Here is a 22,261-nt window from a genome sequence, read left to right on the forward strand (position 1 = left end):
ATAAGAACTTGGGGTCGGAATTATTTTAAAATATAGCAATAACTTGCGTAAATGCTCACTGACTTCATGCAGGCGCTGAATGTACTAATAAAATCAATCTAATATCATTCTCGGACTGAGAGTAGTACTGAGTTGTTAGATGTAAAAATAGTACGAAAATCTTAATATGTTTTGGGAATTTCGTGTTTAAAAAGGGAGAAAAAAATAACTAATTACCCTCATGTCGTAGGTAATATTTGTGACTGCCTTAAAAAGGTTATTTAAATAAATAGCCTACAAGTGAAATGAAACGATTAAAAAATCTAATTAAATCCCTCCAGCTATTGAGTAACAAGCATTGTAATACCCGTTCATATTTATAACAGCGTGTTGTTTTGTAATACGCACACCTTACTGAGTTTTTGCTCAAAGCATGCAATACGGAGACAAAAAAAAACCCAAGCATTGTTTGAAGTATGGCACGTATAAAAGAATATTACTAAATAATATTAAAAGAAAGACCAAATAGCGTCATATAAATAAATCTTAACATGAGACCACATAATTGGTTATTATAATTACTTTAAAAATATGCTGAAGTTGAATTTTTAATATATACATACGTATATTTATTTATTTCCCTAAAGAGGACGAAGAATGGTTTAAACTATCTTAATACAGTAAAGAAATCGAATCTTTAATAAAGTCGTGTCCAGTATTATAAATAAAAGTCACATAGTCACATATTAAAGAGAAACTTAAAATCAATGTACAATTAATTCAAAATAAGAAAAAAAACTTCTCGTTAACATTGCAGTAGGAAGTTTGGATATAAACAGTATAACAAAAGATATATTAAAATCGTTATAATACGTTTTGTATAAAATTTAAGATTTGAGCATACATGCATTAGAATTTTTTAATAGAGTAGATCCTTTTGGTGCGAGGTCTTGTTTGAGTCACATTCTAAAGCTGGTGGGTTATTTAAATTTGGGTACCTTGACCGATTTCGTTGTATCCTGACCGGCAGACGTCATCAAACGTTTTATGAGTCGAAAGAAAGCCTTCGACTCCCCTACCACGTAAACACTCATCGTAGACTCGCAACGACATCCTCAAGATTTCATTAAAATCGTTTTGATATAATTTAAAAACATTCTTCAGTTCAATATTAAATAATTTATGTTTGTTCGAAAATAATTTAAATAACCATCAAACATTTCAATTCATTGTTCGTCAATCATTCCATTTATCTAAAAGCAAGTTAAAGAAATCTTACGTTTCAAATACAACTATGAGTAAGTTAAACTCGAAATGATCAAAGATTGAATCTAATGAACTAAATAAAATCTATAAACCGTGGTAGGGGATGATGAGTTTCGTCACGAATCAAGAAAGGCGCGAAGGCTTGCTTTCGTTGCTCGGAGAAATCACGGACCGGTCCCAGTAGCGCGCATCACGTTATAGCGACGCCACGTACACCACACCAGCCTGTATTTCAAACAAATTGTGTTATAGTGCATGTGTTTTGTGTTTGGTTCATTTTAAAAATCTGTGGATTTAAACAACAATACCGGTATGCTGTTTTTATTTTATTGGGGCTCATAATAAGGAAGCCGTACACGCGTTCAGACGGTTTCACGCTTTTTTACTTATTACAAATATAAAAGGTTGGCATGTACGCCGATTTTATGTCGGCTTTATTACAAACAATAAATCTTTTTAATTAATTTTTCTTTATTAATATACAAAATATGCGAAAATTTTAAAATTTTCATTATAAACATAGAGATATTTGTATATTTTTAAGTTAATTCAATAATATTCTAACTAATACATATATAGTTTTTAAACAAAATAATGTGGGCAAGAGAATTCTTAACATCACGGTCACACGCTTATATAGAGTTCAACGAAAGCTGTCACGGAATCAAAATAAACAAAATGACAAACTTATAAAATAATATATCTTTTATGTATAAAAATATTAAATTACTTACATTCAAGGTATCGATTAGACGAAATAACACAAAAACCGCAGATTTGCCTCAAAAGAAAAATGATATGTACGAGACTGATTTCTATTTTACGCAAATAAAATTAGATATTATAATAATAAGAATTTATTGAAGAAAAATCTCTTTGGTAAACTCTTACACATTATAAAATTTATAAGTGAATATATTAAGTGTAAAATACACCCAAGTAACTGTACCAACACTATGTTGTGCGGAATGCATGCCTTGGGGATACATTAAATTAACATAATGAACCCTATACCTATGCATACAAGAGCTACATTCATATAACTGTTTCGATTCAACTGTGTTTACATTTTGAAAACTGTTAGAGTAGACTTTGTATGCGTTCCTTGCGTTTGTGAAATACAATTATCTTAAGGTCGTAACGCCGAGCTTTGGTTTAAAATCATATTATCTGAATAATTTGTTCAATGACATAACAACATTTAGTTGTCACTTTGTTATTAATATTAATTTCAAACTATTGTAACGAATTTGATTTAAAATCTTAAATAAATATATTTTTTTTAACTATAAAAACGATAATTTGTTTTATAATTATCCTAATTTATGTGTCTTTAATTCCTTATATTTTTTAATCTGTTTATTTTCTCAATACTAATGAGTTTTTTATGATCTTTTAAATTGATCATATTATAAATCATCAATATTGAAGATATCATATGGTTTTATTAATATTAAATAATAATAAAAACAAGCTAAAACACAAATATTAAAAAAAATATTTCTGAACATATAACCTGATATTTGAATGACGCATAGATAGTTAGTTAAAATGTATTCCGGATTTGGCAGTTATTACAAAACCACAGATTAAATAACAATTTAAAAACCCGCCAACCCTAAGTATATGGTACATCAATATACGGCCGCCATTATTAGTTGAAGTGAAGCGGCCGTCGAATTGGCATACTAATTTACAGTTTTATAATATTAATACTGGACGTTTATAACAGTCTGTTTGTGTGATTGATATTAAATTTGTTCATTATTGTCATAGAAATTAAATTGTTAAAACTATTCCGTATTATTAAAGAATTTCAGTATTATAGCGTAGATAATGAAACCATAAAATATATGTAAATTATATTCTCAAATATTTTTCTTGTTCCAATTTCAAACAACTGTCAGATTAAATATGAATATAGGTTGACAAGGTTGACGACTTACATTGTAGTGGTTTCATTTAATATGACGTATTGTCAGATTTTTTCTCAGCGTTTTCTGACAATGGTATAGATAAAAAATATATATTTTGTTGTGAAAGTATTTATACTACTATTATTCTTTTTATTTAAACCGCAAAATTTTCTATTGTTTTAAATATTTTACCTAAATTGCATTTTAACAAAAAAATTGGAAGTACAATCTTTGAAAATAGAACTGTTATTTATCGCCTTTACGAGTTGTAACTTTAGACCCGACGGTTATATCTTTTTGCATAAAATATTCACTTCCAACTTGAATGGATGAATGGCTGTGAATTACAATTTACAAGTCGTTGCAATGAGTTATAGAAATGAAAATTACACAGGCAATGTAGCAACATATAGAATATATATGTGTACATTGGCTGTATGACAATACTTACTGTTTTACTATTTTGGCATAGACAATATTTTGTCTGGATGTTTACCAAAGAGAAAGAGCGTTAAATTGTAATAAGTAAATGGTAGTTATACGGTGTAAACTCATACTAAGGTTAAATATTTTGCAACATATATCTTTGTGTCTTCCAACAACCAATAGGTTAACATTAATGCTTTTAGAGTTGCTTGGGTTGGATAAGATTAGGAAAAAAATATCTCATTCTTCGTAGATGATTTATATATAATTTATTTTTTATTTATTATATTTAAATAAAACAAAATGTATATATTTATTTATCGTCCTTCATATATTATGGTGCATTAATTGTGTATATCCCTAAAGGAATGCCATATGGCGTACTCTGTTATAACTTGGGGGCCATTGAAATAGCTTTGGAATTGTGAACTCGTTTAAATTTAACGGTTAAATTTCTGAATGAGCTTAATAATGTTTTATTTATAGGAACCATTGTTGTTTGAATAAGAGCATAGAACGGAAGTGTTTTTTTTTCTTTAAATAATATTTAAATATATTTTTATCGGATACTAGCACTAGCGATTTTAAGTCACGGAGTCTCTGATGTTTATTTTTTTTTAAATGTTAAAAATATACATAAAATTTAATACTAATGGGATTAAAAACTCAATCTCGTTTTTAATAAACCGCAAACAGATTAAAAAATATTTTTTTAAACAGTAAAAAAATTTAACACTATCTATAAAAAATACGTTTAGTTACTAGGCACTCAATATTACTGCCTTGCTTACACTGTATTCATGTCGTGAAATGGCCGATATATGCATCTTATTATTTAAATCAAAACACATGTATGCATGCTTACCAAAAAATAATGCTCAGCGGAAACAAATAATGTCACTATAACAATCAAAAATCAAGACAGCTTCGAAGTAATAAGAATCTATATTTAGCTCGAATAACGAAACGGGTTTTTGTTATGGAATAGAGATTTACCAAATAAAATTAATGCTTAGGCGTGACCGGTGTTTTAATGACACAAAACGAACATTTTCAAACCGACTTCAAGTTGAATTTGGTTGAGACCGAATACATTCACACTTTATTTATCAATATCTAAGCAACCGAAGACAATGTTTTTCGCTTCATTCCTTTACTTCCACATTGCAACTATAAAAGACAAACTTGTAACTATTTAAGCAATTATAAGTGTAATTAAAAATGAATTTAACTATGAATTTGGTCAAAAATGTCGTCTGAGACGTCTGTTATTTGAGTGGCCGCCATAAGACATGATATTCGCTCATTAGAATGATCAAATCACAATAGCTTACGACACCTGGTGACCGATTCAGAAAATCCACGGTGCTGTTTACGTGGGAAACTGTACTGTGGAAATATTGGCAAATAAAACTATTGCGTATATTTTAATGTTAGGTTAATCGTTTCGATTTCTTCACTGACATAATGTGATGCACAATGATTGTCTTTGAATGCCGGTTAAATTTGTCTTTGTTCGTTTTGTATGATAGTTTTGTATCGATAAATATTTTGCTAGTTCTCAGCTTCATTTTGATTAACATTTATCAAGGTTTTCAATTCAAAGCTCTTTCAGAGTAGATACGAAGACCATTTTTCGGCGACTTAAGGTTTTTTGACTATGATATGGGTTATATGACTACAAAATAAACGTTAATGAGATATTATTAGTGTGTTACATGACTTACGTTAAATAAAACTGATATATAGTGTAGATCTATAACCTAGAATCTAAACAATTGACGGATATATTAAAGCCTACGTATTAACCAGATGATAAATATTTTGTAAGTTTCACTAAAATCGCTCCAGTAGGTTTTGGATTAAAACCAGGTGTTGTTAAACTTTAAAGTTATAATATATACTCGGTTTGTCTGTCCATGACTCCTGTGTATAACTCATCAGAGCCGATATAGATGAATCGATTTCGATGAAATTATCTGAAAACATTAAACATCCATCATGATTGTGTTATAAAGATCACGCCTACGGGATAAACACATAATTACTATATCTGCTTCTTATATTTATTGGCATGATTCCTTCCCCACATCACAATTATAAGGCTATACAATTGAAAACCTGTTTTCTGAATAAAATTTTAAGTGTTTTTAATAAAACTATCAACAGTTTATCTTAAAATATTTTTACACAGAGTTATTTAAACCACATGGTCACACGGTTAAAATAACGGTTATGTTACTATTATTAAATACAGTATGACTATCGCTAGCAAGGTATGTATTTTAACAGTTCATATTATTAAAACGGTAGCTTTATACAAACTGGTTACATTACATATAACATGCAATTATATTTATGTTACATTTTAAACATTTTGCTTAAAGCAATATCAATACACGAACGGCGCCTTTCGAATAACCTAAAACAATAGAACGTGTCACGGCACGGCATACGGTGGGAAGATTTAGTCAAAGAAATCGACCTAAATTGGCATAACGTATGGCCCAACCAGTGGGCTTACCACGAGTTTGATTTTTACGCTACGAACGGAGAGTTAATAGTTTTTCATTCACAAACCTTCGCACATTATAGTATTGATATAAGTCATTAAATGATAAATGGTTAACGTTTCGTATGTAGTGTACCGATGTAAAATTGTGCTGAGCATCCGGCTTGGCGACAATTTTCTCAATATTAATCACATCTACGTGAAGAATTTGTGATATTTTCTTGTAAGTATGATGCCTGAATGGCTCTCTCGCTTGACGTGTTTACTGACAGTTATACGTAAAAGTAAAAGGAACATAATAATATTACTATTCATTTATGGAAAGACTTTCACGATCTGCCATTGTTTTTGTATATTTTTTTTTTTTGCAAAAACTTTAAAACCAATGTAAATATATCTTTAAATATTCATGATAAATATCGCTATTATTTCTGCAATACACATCATAGTGGAAATAGAAACTATTCTGAGACAATAACGTAATCAAATGAGTCAAGTATGTGAACAATGACTTAAAAAGAAAAATGTATTCTTAAAACGGTGAAGCGTAACACGAATTTTGCACAGATAGCGTAAAGAGAGTGTTGTGTGACGCCTGTGAGAGCGGTAATTATTATTTAAAAATATCAAAGTTATTTTTCGACTATCTGTGTGGATATAGACAAAATAACAAACGCACACTCTTATATGATGTAATTTTTTTAATATTATATAAGTAACATTCATGCAAACCTGATTTTAATTAATTAATAATTGAACATTGTCATTACTAACTGACGGATCTACTTATACTGGTTATGTTATTTACAGATCCTTTTAAATGACGTCATAGTTTAAATTCAATTCATAATTTCGATTTCACTCCATTCAATTCACGAAGCTATTGTGATACAAAAACGACATTGTGATAATCAAACTAATTGTTAAGTAATAGTTGTCAGAGACATTGTTACGGATGTCGTGTTTATTGAAGCCATTACCGATAATAAAAATTCACTCTTTGGCTTCATATTATTAATCAGCTTTTGATAGAATATCTATTTTGTGTAGTTTATATCGTTTTAAAGCTATTAAGTCATATTTTTATGTTGACTTTGTGTGTTTGTTAGAAACTTATTAATAACAACCGAGATAAAATGGTTTTAAATAGATAGGTTTTTTTTAAATATAATATAAATATATATCAATTTAAATACATACAGATTAAATAAATAAATAACAATATAAAATGTATGTAAAATAAATAAGAAACTTGTTATTTATGACGACGATAAAAGGGCTTGTTTAAATTTTAAATTGTTAAGACAAATATATGGAAGCAATATATATTTTTTCTACATTTTTTAACATTTCAATAGCTATTACACAAGAACGCTTAAATTGTACTAAAAAAATTTAATATGTCGCAGTTCAACTAAAAATAAAGGATAAGTATTAAAGTGTCATGTTTCCCGGTACTTTATAAAAGTATAATTTAAAATCTCGAACATCAACACTCACGACGATCGCGAGTGATACAGGTGTCCTACATAGAGTAACTGTTCCTAACTTTCACGCCTCGGAGAAATGAAAGAGCATGAGCTAAGCAAAACATGTTGAATTCATGACAACAGAATGAATTACTATATTTTAATAATAAAAAAAACAACACATTCATCTTACGACTTTACTAAAAAGCAGGGAGTTTTTAATAGAATAGTCAAAGGCTAAAAATTATTACATCGTTTAGGAAGAGCTGCTGCTTATACTACTAGGCCGATGTTAAGCAAACAAAGCTAAGATAAACCGCAAGGGAACTGTCTTTCAATTGATTAAAACAACATCGAAATCGATCTATTTGAGGACTAAGATGCAATATGCAGGGAAAATAGGACATATCAGTACATAATGAATATAAAAATACAAATTTTAAATGATCGTTTTGCCAGGATAAAAAATCACCCACTAAAAAGTCAAATTCATTTTATAGATATATATTTCGTAGATATTAAAAAAAAAATTATAGAAATAATAATAATTAATAGTTTAGGCTAAACAGTTTAACCAACAATATGTGGGTTTTGGCGAAGTCGTTCACATGAGAATTTTCATTGAGAAAATTTATCGAACAATAATTCTCCTATACGTAATTAAAAATGTCATTGAAATGAAACTAAGCTTTCCGGTGTTACTACGCGTTTTAATAATTTTACAACTACACAATCCCGACGTTTCGGTTCCTTTGCAGCTGTCGTGATCACGGTTGTTAAATGACAAAAAACGCTTAGTTATTTCCGAAAAGCTTCATTTAATTTTAATGAATACACGCGAAAATATATATAATTGAAATAAAACTAATATTTTACGGATTTACTACGAGTTTATAATTATTTTTACTAACATACTCCCGACGCGACGTCCGGTTACTTTGTAGCTACCGTGATCACGGGCAGACGATATGAAATCATATATAGTCGCTATATCTTGGATATCATTATAATAATCTCGTTATTCACCAGGTAACCAGTTCATCATCAGCTGTGATCCAATGGGTCGGTGATGGGTGTCGGTGTTTTCTCGGTGGCGCTGCTGTGCGCGATCGTATGCGCCAGCGCAGCCCCTTACACCGTAGACTGCAACCACGAGTACACAGATTGTGATAACGAACTCAGTAAGTTGAGAAAAAAAATCAAATAAATGTATATTTATGTCTTTATTATGCCAACATAATGCAATTAACACAGATAATAAATGCTGTATACTCAGTATACATTTTTGTGTTTGTTGTTAAGTAGCAATTATAAAAAAATTCCAATAAACTAATCCAAAAAAAATATTTCAAATTATCATCAATTTATTCGCATTTTAGAGGATGTTGTTTATTTTTTACCTCCATAACAGTTTCGCCCTGTGATTCCGAATAGAGCGTAGGAAACTCGTGTAAGCGCGAGAACACTTGTTTGTATTAACATGGATAAGACAATATTATATTATATTAATATGAATTATTACAACTTATTAGTTATTTTACAGTAATTTATCTGTAGACATTTAATTGATTTAAAATATTATATGTAATGGTGGATTAATCGATGTCTCGATAATGTCACGACATTTAAAAAAATATTACTCGTTTATTTTTAATGTTAAGAATGTTAAGGACGTCAAAGATTAACTCATTTTAATGTTATATATAATAATAAATATATTTCCAACGCTACACAAGGCTATAAACATTTTTGCTGTGGATGACTCATGTGAACTTGCTATTAAATATCAATCTATATACCTATTATAATAAAGTCTGCTTTAGCTATTATCGCAGAAAATTATATTTGTTATAATAAAATATAGTTAACTCAAAAACTGTAGCAATATAGCTAAAAACTTGTTGGAATTCGTCCAAATATATAGGCTAGTTGATACCCATGATGATTTCATTCATTGGAAAAATTAAACATTAATTTAACCAGAATATATTTCAAAAAATTCTAGAATTAATGCCAATAATATTTTGTTCTAGAATTAAATATAATATTATTTAGTTCTTTTATATTCCGTTTATAATATGTATTCTGTTTCAATGATAACTTTATTATAATGGGTTATCCACAGTAATGCGAATGTCATTTGAGTTACAAAAAAAAGAAACTAATTCGTCGGATCCGCCGAGGGATCGTGAGTTCATCGCCGTTCTTTAAAAATAACATTCCGTGAGGTTTTTTTTTGTTCTTGTTTAAACGCTTTATTAGTTTTAAGGAAGACAGGTATGAGTACAGATAATAAAAAGCGGTTTCTGTCGGTGATAACAGATAACTTAAATCTTATATGTATCATTCGTTACATTTCTGATGCGATGTTAAATTTCATTTAATATTATTATCTGTTGTGTATAAAACTTAATAATATTTTATTTTTATTCAAAGCTCAACCCACGTTGTAGTCAGTGCCTAATCGGTTGAAATACCCTTGACAGCATGAATGAGTAGTTAATGTTTGCCTTTATATGGACCAGAAGATAGGAATATTAAAAAAAAAAAACATTCGTATTGTAATTTATGTCAAAAAAATGTTTATTAAAACAGTTTTATTCAAACTTATTTTAACCGTAATGTACATAAATATAGATTTGTAAGTATTAATTTGTTTGAAAGGTACTTGTGATTAATTCTTATGAGAGTGAATATCCGAGTATGTCAGAAATAATACCCAAAATTTAAAGAAAGGCTGAATAACTGTGGTCTAAAACAATTGATTCAAACAAACAGTCAGTCGGTAACAGAGTACGTATAATGTAACAGTCGTTCACATAACAGCCTGTCTTGCGTGACGGCTTGCTGAGTTTAACTTAATTTTGTTATTGAAGCATTTTAGCACTGAATTAATAATAAGTATACCTTCATATTAAATATCGGAAGTGGCGAGCAAAAAAAAATGATTTTTTTAATTTTTAATGAAAATGTAAAGACTTAATGAAAAGATAATATGTGCTATAATATTTTTTTGTTTTATTATTAGCTTCACATGTATGTTTGTATGTTTGTTTGTAACCGACTTCTTTGGGCGCGATTTTGACCCACTTTAAGATTTCCAGGTGCATGGTGCATGGTGTCAATAGTTATAAATATATTATTGACAGATATGAGTAGAGTGATTATCATTTCGATAATATCTTAAAAAGTACCCCACGCTTTTTTTTAAATAAAATACATTTTTTTTATTCACACTATTATTAATTTATATTTATTGAAATTTTTAACACTATTTTCTTAATTTAAATTTATTAAAATTTATTTTCTACTTTTTAGTTCGGATTTCTATAAAAAGCGTGTTTTTTAGTTTTTTTTTAAATTAAATTTCATCCCAGGAATAACGGAAAATATATGAAATAATTTCCTTGAATGAATAATGACAATATCTAAACAGTAGATATTGTTGAAAACTATCTAAGATTGTTGAAAATATATTGTTAAAAACTATAAATGTAATACTGAATTTAAGACTATAAATATTTTAGTTCACCATGAATACTCAATAACATAAAAAAAAATCCAAAGTTTCGTAAGGAAAGACTTGTTAAAAATGATTTATTTGTCCCCTTTTGTGACATTTTATATCTTTGTAATTATTAAACTGAATTTGACATTTGCAAAAGCATCATACGTCAACGTCATGACCCCATTGTGTTTAAACCTTGTTCCATTTAGTCGCATTAATGTTTGGAGTCAAGTGAAAGTATCTACTATTTTATCTTATGTCAAAGACAAAAACATTTAAAAAACGTCTTGTTAATCAGAAAATACATTTAATTTTACATAATATTTAACACGTGATATATCAGGATTATAATTGCGTTTACGTTAACCTAGAAGAAGATATTTCCGCACGGCTTACTCAATGGAAATCCTCTTAAATTCTTCGTCCTATTAGTTCGAAGGGACATCCGCCATTTGTATGGATTCAAGCACCTGATATCTGAACATCAGATGCGCGGATTTCCTTGTAGCCTCGTGGTAGTCACGCGAGCGAACCGGACCTAAGTTTACGCAAGATTTACTCGATCGACGAATTACTCATCGGTGTGCACTAGGATTTATACTTTCGTGAAATTCTCATGCTAATTTGTATTCGCATTATTTTTTTACGATGGTTGATTAAGTCACTTAAACCTTAAGTCTTGCAAAATAATTTAGGGCACCATCTACTAATTTTAAGTTTATTGATAAAATAAAGGTAATCTTTGTTTGACACATAATAACATTGTCGTTTGACATATAAATATCTTTTTTGCAATATATATTTTAAATCGTATTTATTACGATTTAGAATTTATTATTCTCTAATTTATTATTATTATTATTATAAGTGATAAATACAAATTTATCTAATAAATGCGAAGAGATAGCGATTACGAAATTCTAGCCAAATAGTGAATTTCGATCGTGACAACGTCTGAGAGATCACTTTAATGTCGTCGCTATATCCGGCGGTGTCTGTATCCGAAATAACCAAAAACCATGTGCATACCTATTATCTATATATTTTTTCAATTATCCTAATTCCTTCCATATCAAAATTATTTTAGCCTTCACCAAATAGACAGATTTTGAGTGTTATTTTATCACATAATACATCTCTACTTGTTAGAATCTCACACAGTTGTATTCTTCTTCCTCTTCTTCATCATCCTCTTCTCGCGTTTGAAGCGCAAACTCATTAATATCAGTAAATTTATCAGTGGTGATTTGATCATCGACAGTCATATGAGTACCTCAATACGTAACAGTTGTTCCCGATGATAAGAATCTCGACCGTGGTAAATTTCCCAATTCATCACAAAAATTCATCAGTTGCATTTAAAGTTGAAAATATATCGAATCTAACATCTTTGTGCCTTTGCCGAATCAGTCGCAGTAACCGGAAAGGATTTCTAGGAATCTGACATAAATGGTCCATAAAAACAAAGTCATTATACCCGAAATTGACGTTTATCCCAAGTCGTTACTACCGAATGACTTATTACGAGAGTGTCCTTTAAATTCAAAGCACCTAAGTTTGACGTAACTATAATAAAAAAAAATATCATATCACAATTAAGGTTGTTATAAATTAAATCCAATGTATTATTTTACTCATTTGTAATATATTTTGAGCAGTGCATTTAAGCTAAGTGTAAGTGTGCCTAACAATATAAATTACATGTTCCATGTTATATCTGATATTGCAGTATTAAAAATAAAAATAAAAATATGAAACTATAAGATGTAATATAAAAGCCGGTTTTACTATTTTGTTTGTATGTCGGTCAATATTGTGTTGTGAATGTCTATAATATACACACATATATATATACATTAACCGGTCGGTGCACTTCGAGCTTCTACGTCCTTTGTGACCTACATTTTGACAATTAAGGCCATTGCTAACAGATTAGCTGCGTTTGAATCGTTTGAGTGCACAAAACACTATGATTAGTCTTAAGTATGAGTATGTCGCAAGATTAGGACCTATTCGCATGATGTAAAAATTAACATCGTTGGTTAAATCATTTATCAATACAGTACCGATATAGTAACACAAAAACTTCTTAGTATGCCATGGATTGACCGTATGGGCGCTGGGTCCATCGCGTTGCAGGACGAGGAGCTTCACCAGTGGGACTTGCGACCAGGTGTAGGTTTAAGGGCCCCTATCTAACGTTCGTTAAACGCTCACTTCCACCATCCAAGCTCCTCTCTCTACCCAACCAAATAAACCTATATAGCAAACCATACTTTTACAAAGATACTGTAACTTTTATTAAAGGTAATGTGACGTTGTAAACTTAAGATAAGAGGTATTGAATTACATTTTAATAAACATTAAGCTTGTCCAGATTGTAATGTTGTGGGAGATATTTATCTCGCAGTTAAATAGAGGCTAGATGTTAGTTACTGTCATGTTAGCTTGGAATAAAATTTTACTATTATTTTAAAATTATAAATCTCAAGAATTTTTAAACCAAATACAAACTTAATAAAACTTTGATAAACTTTTATAACACGACCTTTCAGTTTTTACGTCACGTCATTTTAAAAACATTTGTTTCTGAACCTGTGACTTCTTGCTAATTTATTTGCCTTTTGTGATGCTTGATGCTCAAAATTAATTAGTGAAATTCCTCTTCAGCATCAGCTATCACTTATGAACACCAACATCGTCTATGTCATAAGCATTAAGTATAAGAAATATCATAAATGCCATTCATTCTTATATGAATGGGCCAACATTTTAATTTTTTTTCGAATCGTGATGAAGACAGGCAAATCATTGTTGTGAGGTATTTTTTAAAGGGCAAGGTCACAATGGATATCATACACGATTCTAGTAAGAATAATCTTAATTATAACTTTTTTTGTATTTTTTATTAACGCCTCGATCCGATTAAATCGACAGTTAGTTATGACAATTTCGATAACGGGCCAATCCGATTGACCAAGATTCGATATTACGTTACATTATTCGATTGTTAACGCTAAAACAAAAGCCATAAGACCGCTTTTCCTCGAGCACACCCAGATACATTCTTACTGACCGCAGTCTCAATATAAGAGACATATGCTTGTTTATTATAATAATCTCATTGAAAAGGCCATGAATAGGTGCAGTAAAGAATTGGCAGGGACCTTATTTCCAATATATTTGAATTTTTATCCGTTAATACGCCGCCTTAGAACCGTAAGATGAACTGATAAACTTTTTGCTCTTTGGAGAGCAAGATAAAATTTTTGCTATTAAATAATCGTATTTCAAAAAAAGAAATGCGAAAAGGAAAACTAATTAATAGATAGTATGCAACTCTATATAAATTATTCCGATTCCCCCCTTTGACCATGTGTTTGAATACTTTTTTATCTTTATTTCGTCTTCTAATGTTAATTGCATTTTTCTGAAGAATTTGATGGCAAACATTAAATAAATTTGCGGTCCTAAATATACGATAAACTTATTATATCCTTACCACTCTATGTAGGTAAACTAACCAGTGAAGATGACGACTCACCAGCTCTCTTACCTTCGATAGCGTCTCCTATTGTAGAAGTAACAACAACTTCAACATCTTCCACGGTTACACCTACACGATCTACGCCGACAATTGAAGAAATTGCTATAGAAAATATAACAGCTGAAATTACCACTACAGAGGCTAATGAAATCAAAGAAGCGTTGAAACCAAAGCCGAGATTGTTGAATCTTAGCGTGGATGAATTACAAAATTTCGCCAATGCCTTGCACAATCAGACCATGGGAACTAAGAAGGTATTAGGTGATCTAAGTGACGTCAATTTAGACGGAGATGACGATGATGAACCCAGGATAACAAGCAATGATGCGAAAAATAAACAAATATCTGATAAGTTTTATACAAATTTACAAGCACCATTCAATCCATTGCTAGCCGTGGACAGATCTGAAGAAATTGAAACTTGTAAAGAGAATGAAGTAATGTATAAGGTAATTATAATATTCTCAATACACATATTCATATGCGGATGGTAGGATATTAAATAAATTATGTTTATAGGTCGGTGAACGTATAGACCGTGGTTGTGAAGAGACCTGTGTCTGTACACCGGGTGGTCACTTTGAATGCTCGCCGCGATGTAAGCATCCTTACATAAGACGAGGCAGAAGACTCGATGATCCTCTTTGTTTTGAGTCGCCGGTTGACATATGTTGTTCCATAGTCACCTGTGCAACTGGTAACAGAGGTAAGCCGATGTAAAACAAAAATAATACGCACTTAAGAAGGTACAGGACTATCAATGAAATGTTCATTGAAATATTTATTCTGTTAAAGGCATGTTAAATGTAGAAAAAAACAAGAATTTGCAACTGTATGTCATTATTTAAGTTTTCTTTTTTGCAGAATCAAAGCCAACCAGCGTGGAAATTTGTAAATACGGCAATAATAGTCATCCAGTCGGTTCAACGTGGAATATAGGCTGCGAACAGACATGTGCCTGTGAACCTAACTCCATTGTCACTTGTAAACCAAGGTACAATCATATAACTAACACAGAAAATAAAACTAATATTATCCCCATTTGCTAGGCGTTTATAATTATTTTTAACAAAATATTCCCGACGTTTCGGTAACTTTGCAGCAACCGTGACCTCGGGCAGACGAGATGTGTTTAGTAATTCCGAAAAACATTAGTTTTATTTCAATGAATACTCGCGAAAATCTTAGATCTCATTACACAGAAAATAGTCATAACAGTATTTAATACATTATTCTTGTATAAAGTCCTTTTACCGTGACACTGTTTTCTTTGTCTTAATATAGATGTAAAAAATTACCGCATTCGGATAAATGCATCAACGTACAGGATCCCAAAGACGAGTGCTGCGAGGTTCAAGTCTGTGACGTCTCACAGGATGTTCACGAAGAACATGACAATATGACCAGCACTACGTCGAGCACTACAGAGGTATGTCCATAGTAATCTGCAGAATCAACTATTCCATTCCATTCATGCAAATTATGCAAACTATTTTTAATATTTGCGTTTAATGACGGAGAGCACATCAGATAAAAATAACAATGCAGCGATTGTTTGCTTTTAGATACCGAAGGAATTGCACGATTTGATCAATTCGCATCTACCAACAATAAGGCCATTAGTTCTGGCAGAACCCATTGGATCTATAAAAGTGTTGCAAAACAATAGCGTACAAGTTAACCTCATGCATATGAATAACAGCGAAGATCCTATTCATCTGCTACTAAGCAGTGACGGAGGGAAAACCTATAGTGATATTGAGTTAGTGTATTCCAATTTAATATTAAATCTAGACGGAGGCAAAGATTACATATTAAAAACTAAAGAAACGGGGACCAAATTTAATTTTACGATAACAGCTTTAGATGATGGTAACGAAGTACCAGTCGAAGAAAGATATAATGAGACCAAGATTGGGTGCTATCATGAGGGACAATTTTACGCTGTCGGTAAGTTCTAAATTTGGAATATTTTTAATTCATCACTATTTTTCAATGAAAAAGCTGTTTTGCTGATAAATTCAATGATATTATTATTCCAGGAGAAGAATTCAAGATACACTGCGCAGAAGTATGCGAGTGTACAGGAGACGAGACGCGAGAGTGTGCTCCCATGATATGCCCATCTCACGTGGGGCTAGAACTTGTGTCGAGGAGCTGCGTTGAGTGGGAGCCGAGCCCGCCACCTCAACCACCCAACTGCTGTCCTAGAACCGCACGCTGTTTGAGTGACGGTACATGCCATTACAAAGGCCATTTGTAAGTTTGATAAAAACAAATAACAATACTTAGCCAAAAATATTACCACTAGTTTTTATACTTAACATTGATATATTTACAGTGTTCCTAACTGGAGCGAAGTACCACTTTCAGTATCGGGTTGTGAACAGCGATGTTTTTGCGAAAACGGTATAGTAGACTGTCAGGAAGCTTGCAACCCACTTCCTTCTCTACCGCCGCAATCATTACGATGCCCGCCTATGCATCGACCGGCTCCAGTCAATATATCTGACGAAGACTGCTGTAAACAGTGGGGTTGCGTTCCTCACGGTAAGTCTAAAACATTGAAAAATTACAAGCCAGTTTACAATTTGCACGTGAATTAAAAGTCTTGAAAATTTTTGTTCAGCTTTCATAACTCAAAGCATGGTTTGGCAAATCGAAGTTTGTAACAATTTATTTTTCTCATAACGTTAATTAAGTAATGCAAGATTAGGTACTAATAATTTCATTATACATTATTGCTTACAGTTGGAAAAACCAATTCATCGACTTTTCAGACTCATGGCATCCTAACTCACGAACCAAACATAATGAATTATGTGACACCAATGACATTTGAACCACCATCTACCTCGTCTTTTCTTCCCACGCCCTCATTAAATACAGAAAAAGATTTTTTCAAACCCATTACTTCAGTCAAATCTTCCTTTCCCAAAATCCTAAAAAGCGTAGTTCCGAATATAAAAAACAATGAAACTTATAAATTGATCTTGGATCAACCGACCAAACATATATTAGGAAACAACATAACAGTGTTTACGCCAGAAGACTTCAATAGTCCTTTTAAGACTATCCAACCCGAACCTCCTTTAGTCACGCATACTTACACTGGAACGCCGCATCTTTCTAATTCTTTCAAAAATCCTTACGCATCAATGACCCACGACCACAATACTCACAATTCCGTTAATGTTATAATATCAGACGGCAAGTTACATAACATTATTGAACAAGAAAAACATATGGATACGCTTAAAAAAAATTCTTTAAACGGTCACGATGCTTTGATTAATCAAATCTTCGACAACCCTTTTATGAGGAATAATCCAACTTCGCAATCAGGTAGTATCCGATTGTTTACACCTAATGATGAAAGCAAGAAAATACCGCAGACTGCAAATAAATATGTAGAAATGAATGAACTTAAAAATCCAACCACAACAAATATTCAAGCGCCGTCTCAAAAAAATTATACATTTTCTGCTCCTTACCAGATTCATGAGTCTTTCAAAAACTTGAAAGATAAACAAAAATCTTACATAGATAGGACTGCAGTAACTATAATGAAAAATACTCGTCCAAAAGAATTAAATACTGATGTCTGGCGAAAACTGCCCTCCAATCATGTTTTGTTAAAAGAACCAAATCCTTACGAAACTGTTTTGCTTAAAGCTGTCCCCAATCCTAAAATTGGTATGAAGTCCACATACGTTCCAAATACAAAGAATATTCCGAAAATCCCCAACAAATCATATTCATCTCTAGACTTAGAACATCTTCTTAATCAAATGGAAATACAATCAGAAGTAAATAGAAATCTTGGACGTTCGGCGGATAAAAGCCACGGCACAGCCGCGGTAGGTCAGTGACCTTGCCCTGGAATTAATCTTGTTATATGGCCTAAATACCTTAATATTTCTGACCTACTGACTTTTCTTAGTGATCGACTATTAGACGTTGTAATTGGAGTGACGAATTAACAACACAATTTTTCATGCTCCGCTTTTCATACTAACCATCATTTTATTTACTAATTCTAATCGTATTCAGCTCATTTTGTACTAAGTGACTATAGTTTTATATATTTTTACAGGTCAGAGTCCAAAAGGATCACCAACTTCCTTCCTACCGACAATTCCTCCTGATAATCAATATCCACAAGACGAAATACCTGATTATGATCAAAATAATATCCACCGTCCAGATTATCCAATACAGTTTGGCTCATCCGGCCTGCCCATAGGATTCCCCGTGCCGCAAGGATTTGACAATGAAAATAAAAAACTGTCAGTCCTATCAATACAATCAGATTCACCAACGAGCATAAAAATGCTGTTCGGACTGGCGTCAGTATTGGTCGGTCTGCGTGGTAGTGTTGATTTAAGATATACCGATACAGCGTAAGTTAATTGATTTATCAGAAAAAAATGTAAGCAAACCCGTTATATTTAATTATATTAATTAACTATTTCTTTTAATAGAAATGAAGACATAACCCAGTGGCAATCTCAAGTGTTCGCACCAGCTGACGAGATTTTGACAACACCGCGATTGGAATTCCGCCTCACTGGCTTAAAACCATCCACCACATACAAAATAAGAGGGAAATTGTATCTACACAATCTGAAGATGGAGCCAGAAAGCGAAATTTACACTGTTCGGACACAGGATTTGACACCGGTAAGTATTGTTTGTATGACCATTAACTTAGATTACGATGTCAGTTTTAAAAACGCGGGAATTTCAAAAATTATTCACAGGTATTGCCACTCGAAGAAAAACGGAGAGAAATAGACGCGAAGCTGACGGTACTGGATGTGAACGATACTACCGCTCAAGTTAGCTGGAGACATTTCACTGAGGACGAGTTGCAACTAATTGATGGCATTCAAGTGAGGTAGGCGTCAAATAACATATTCCTTACATTGGTTCGCGAAATATTAATATAAATAAAATATAATAAGGTATTCGTCAGAATACTTTTAATTACAATTTTCTGTACCCGGACAACTGTTTGTTATAATGTAATATCATAAACCTCTTTAAAAACTACTCACAAGCAAATAAAAAAATATTGTGCAATTCGTTACTTGTTCCGAATTTGTTTTGTATCAATTTAAATATGTGTCTTTTTGAAAGCTGCCACCGTCATAAAGGACTTGCTGATAATAACCGTCAGGCAAAAAAGCTCTTATATTTTTTGTAGTTTTTTCTATAATTGATCTGGGTAGTCAATCTTAATTCCCGTTTCAGATATCGTCCAACAGGCACTCCCATCTATAGTATGACGGAGCTTCTTCACCACAGCCGGTCTCACGCTGAACTACGCGAGTTGAGACCCGGCAGCCGGTACGAGGCTTCATTAGTGTTGATACCACCGCCCAGGAGTACCACCGAGCTTATAGATCCAGGGATGGTGGAATTCACTACCGCACCATTCATTGGTTAGTCAACGGATATCAAACAAACATCGAATAAAGTTTACGAACAGATTTTCACTTGTACTGTGACTTTGATTTAAGGACATTTTTTTATTTTTTGGTTTCCATTAATTTTAATTCTACACTAATCTTCGGATGATTTCAAATATAATAATATCAATGACTTCCAGATCCCTACAACTGGTCGATCGTGATAGAGTCTCGTGCTATCGGCTCGGAGGCTGTTGAGTTAACGTGGCGAGGTGTACCGGACCCTGCTGAGCGCTGGGTGAGGGTGTACCGAGCGGCACACGCATGCGGTGACGTCGGCAAAGAACATGATGCTTTGAAACTAGCCGCCAGGGATTCCCCGCCTACTATAACACTATCCGGGCTAGAACCCGACTCCAGGTAAATTTGACTTTGCATTACCACTTAAAGTATTAAATTTCTTATCTTTCAAAGCCGTTTAGTATAAATTTACATTATCCTGTATTGTCTGTTTTTGTTTTAGATGTCGTGTCTGGTTGGAGCTGTTCCTCACTAACGGGAAGGTTAAGACTAGCAATGTTTTGGACATACACACAAAATCGGTGGATTCACCGGAACCCATTGATAGTGAGTTTACTTGCAGGAACAACAAAGTTATATTCTTATTTACATAATATTGTTATTAATTGACGTTTATCATTAGATATTGTAGAAGCCTCAACGATAGCTGGTCGTCACAAAGGCGACTACTACGGCGCGCTGGTGGTTGTGGGAGTTCTAGCTGCGTTAGGAGCTCTCGCCACCACGCTGCTGTTACTAGTACTGGTGAGGAGACATCGACCGCGATCTGTTCCCATCACGTGTGAGTGGTATTTGGTACTTCTTAAGGATTTGAGTTTTAATTGTATATTTATTATACTGAGTTTTCTTTGTTTATCCTATGTTATGTTAGAATATCTATCTAGAATTCGTCTTCCAAAGAAGTATAGGCGTTTAACTTAAGTTTTAATATGTATACACAATGTCATGCCAACAATACGGCGTAAATTGACTTATTTCGTCGTGATATAACTATAGGCTGCTATATGTGGCAGCATTTTATTTTTGGAGGTTCATTCACTAGATGGTATCATTCCAGCGGTGCCATCAGCTCCCCGCGAGTCATCGCTGCCTCCATATGACAATCCGGCCTACAAACTGGAACTGCAACAGGAAACTATGGGTATGAATATTATGTTGTTCAACTTGTGTTTCTACTTCGTTACATCTTTGTCATTAGTTCCTCAATAGAATCGAATGTTATTAGGCAGTTTTTATAAAAATATTTTGTTGTTAATTAAAATCATGCTTTTCTAAACAACTCGTTCATTGATAATTAATTTGATTAATAATTAAAAAAAAAAATTACATGTCAAACAAAAAACACACGAGTGTTGAGTGAGAAGTGTCATTTAATGTGTTTCCTTGATGACTATAAATTATACGTATGTTTCCAGATCTCTGACAGTTAAATTCCCGTGGCCAAACAAATGGCGTTAACGGGAATTCTGAAAGAAATGTTGACCAAACAAGAGGACCCTACAACGAAAGAGGCGTCTAATACAAAAGTTACATGGAATATACTATTGCTAAATCATAGTTATGTTCATTATATTTAATTTTGACATAACAATAATTGTTACGTCTTTAATCTATTTCTATGTATAATTAGATTTAGAATTGATTATTCTAAATCGTCTGTCTTGCTGTAACTGTGAGCTTAATTTGACTCGGAAACGTTAGACTCATTAATTTTCAAATCTCAGCAATAAAATTTTTACGAATATTTTTAAATAAAGAACATTTTTTTTTTCATATTGTATCTGTTATCGTCGTATTGTGCCTTACGCATATTATTTGTAAATAGTGTTTATAGTTTAATATAATATTAATGAATAAGACTGTCCGTGCGTCCGTTTGTTTATAGTGTTGAGATAAAATATCTTCAACATTAAGCGTGTGAGTGTGTCTTTTATTTCATACCTAATACAATCAAATAAGCATATGTACAAATTATGTTTCAAGCATTTTAGTGCGACACATTCGTATGTAATATAAGTTATCTAAATGAAAATAAACATAGGATATTTCTAAGTTGTTAATATTAGTATTAATTCATATTTGTTACGATGATTTTTTTTTTAACGAAATAAATTTTTTTATTACATTTTTTTATTTTCATTTT

General features: G+C 32.0%; 1 protein-coding gene across 2 annotated transcripts; it reads left to right on the forward strand.

Moving 5' to 3' along the window:
* Positions 1 to 1,401: 1,401 nt before the first annotated feature.
* LOC116773136 (putative epidermal cell surface receptor) lies at positions 1,402 to 22,243 on the forward strand. Of its 2 annotated transcripts, none has more exons than XM_032665531.2 (18): positions 1,402 to 1,555; positions 8,598 to 8,749; positions 14,591 to 15,072; positions 15,143 to 15,329; positions 15,488 to 15,617; positions 15,908 to 16,052; positions 16,189 to 16,573; positions 16,666 to 16,882; positions 16,965 to 17,173; positions 18,720 to 19,026; positions 19,108 to 19,306; positions 19,387 to 19,523; positions 19,880 to 20,070; positions 20,238 to 20,457; positions 20,561 to 20,664; positions 20,741 to 20,899; positions 21,176 to 21,259; positions 21,534 to 22,243. In XM_032665531.2, exons 2-18 carry the CDS (start codon positions 8,638 to 8,640, stop codon positions 21,539 to 21,541), a joined length of 3,276 nt encoding a protein of 1,091 aa, XP_032521422.2. In that variant the 5' UTR covers positions 1,402 to 1,555; positions 8,598 to 8,637; the 3' UTR covers positions 21,542 to 22,243. The 2 variants fall into 2 exon arrangements, with proteins under 2 accessions (XP_032521422.2, XP_032521424.2); XM_032665533.2 differs by having other exon boundaries at positions 21,188 to 21,259.
* Positions 22,244 to 22,261: the final 18 nt, after the last annotated feature.

This window comes from Danaus plexippus (genome assembly GCF_018135715.1).
Source record: "Danaus plexippus chromosome 18 unlocalized genomic scaffold, MEX_DaPlex mxdp_20, whole genome shotgun sequence".
NCBI lineage: Eukaryota > Metazoa > Arthropoda > Insecta > Lepidoptera > Nymphalidae > Danaus > Danaus plexippus.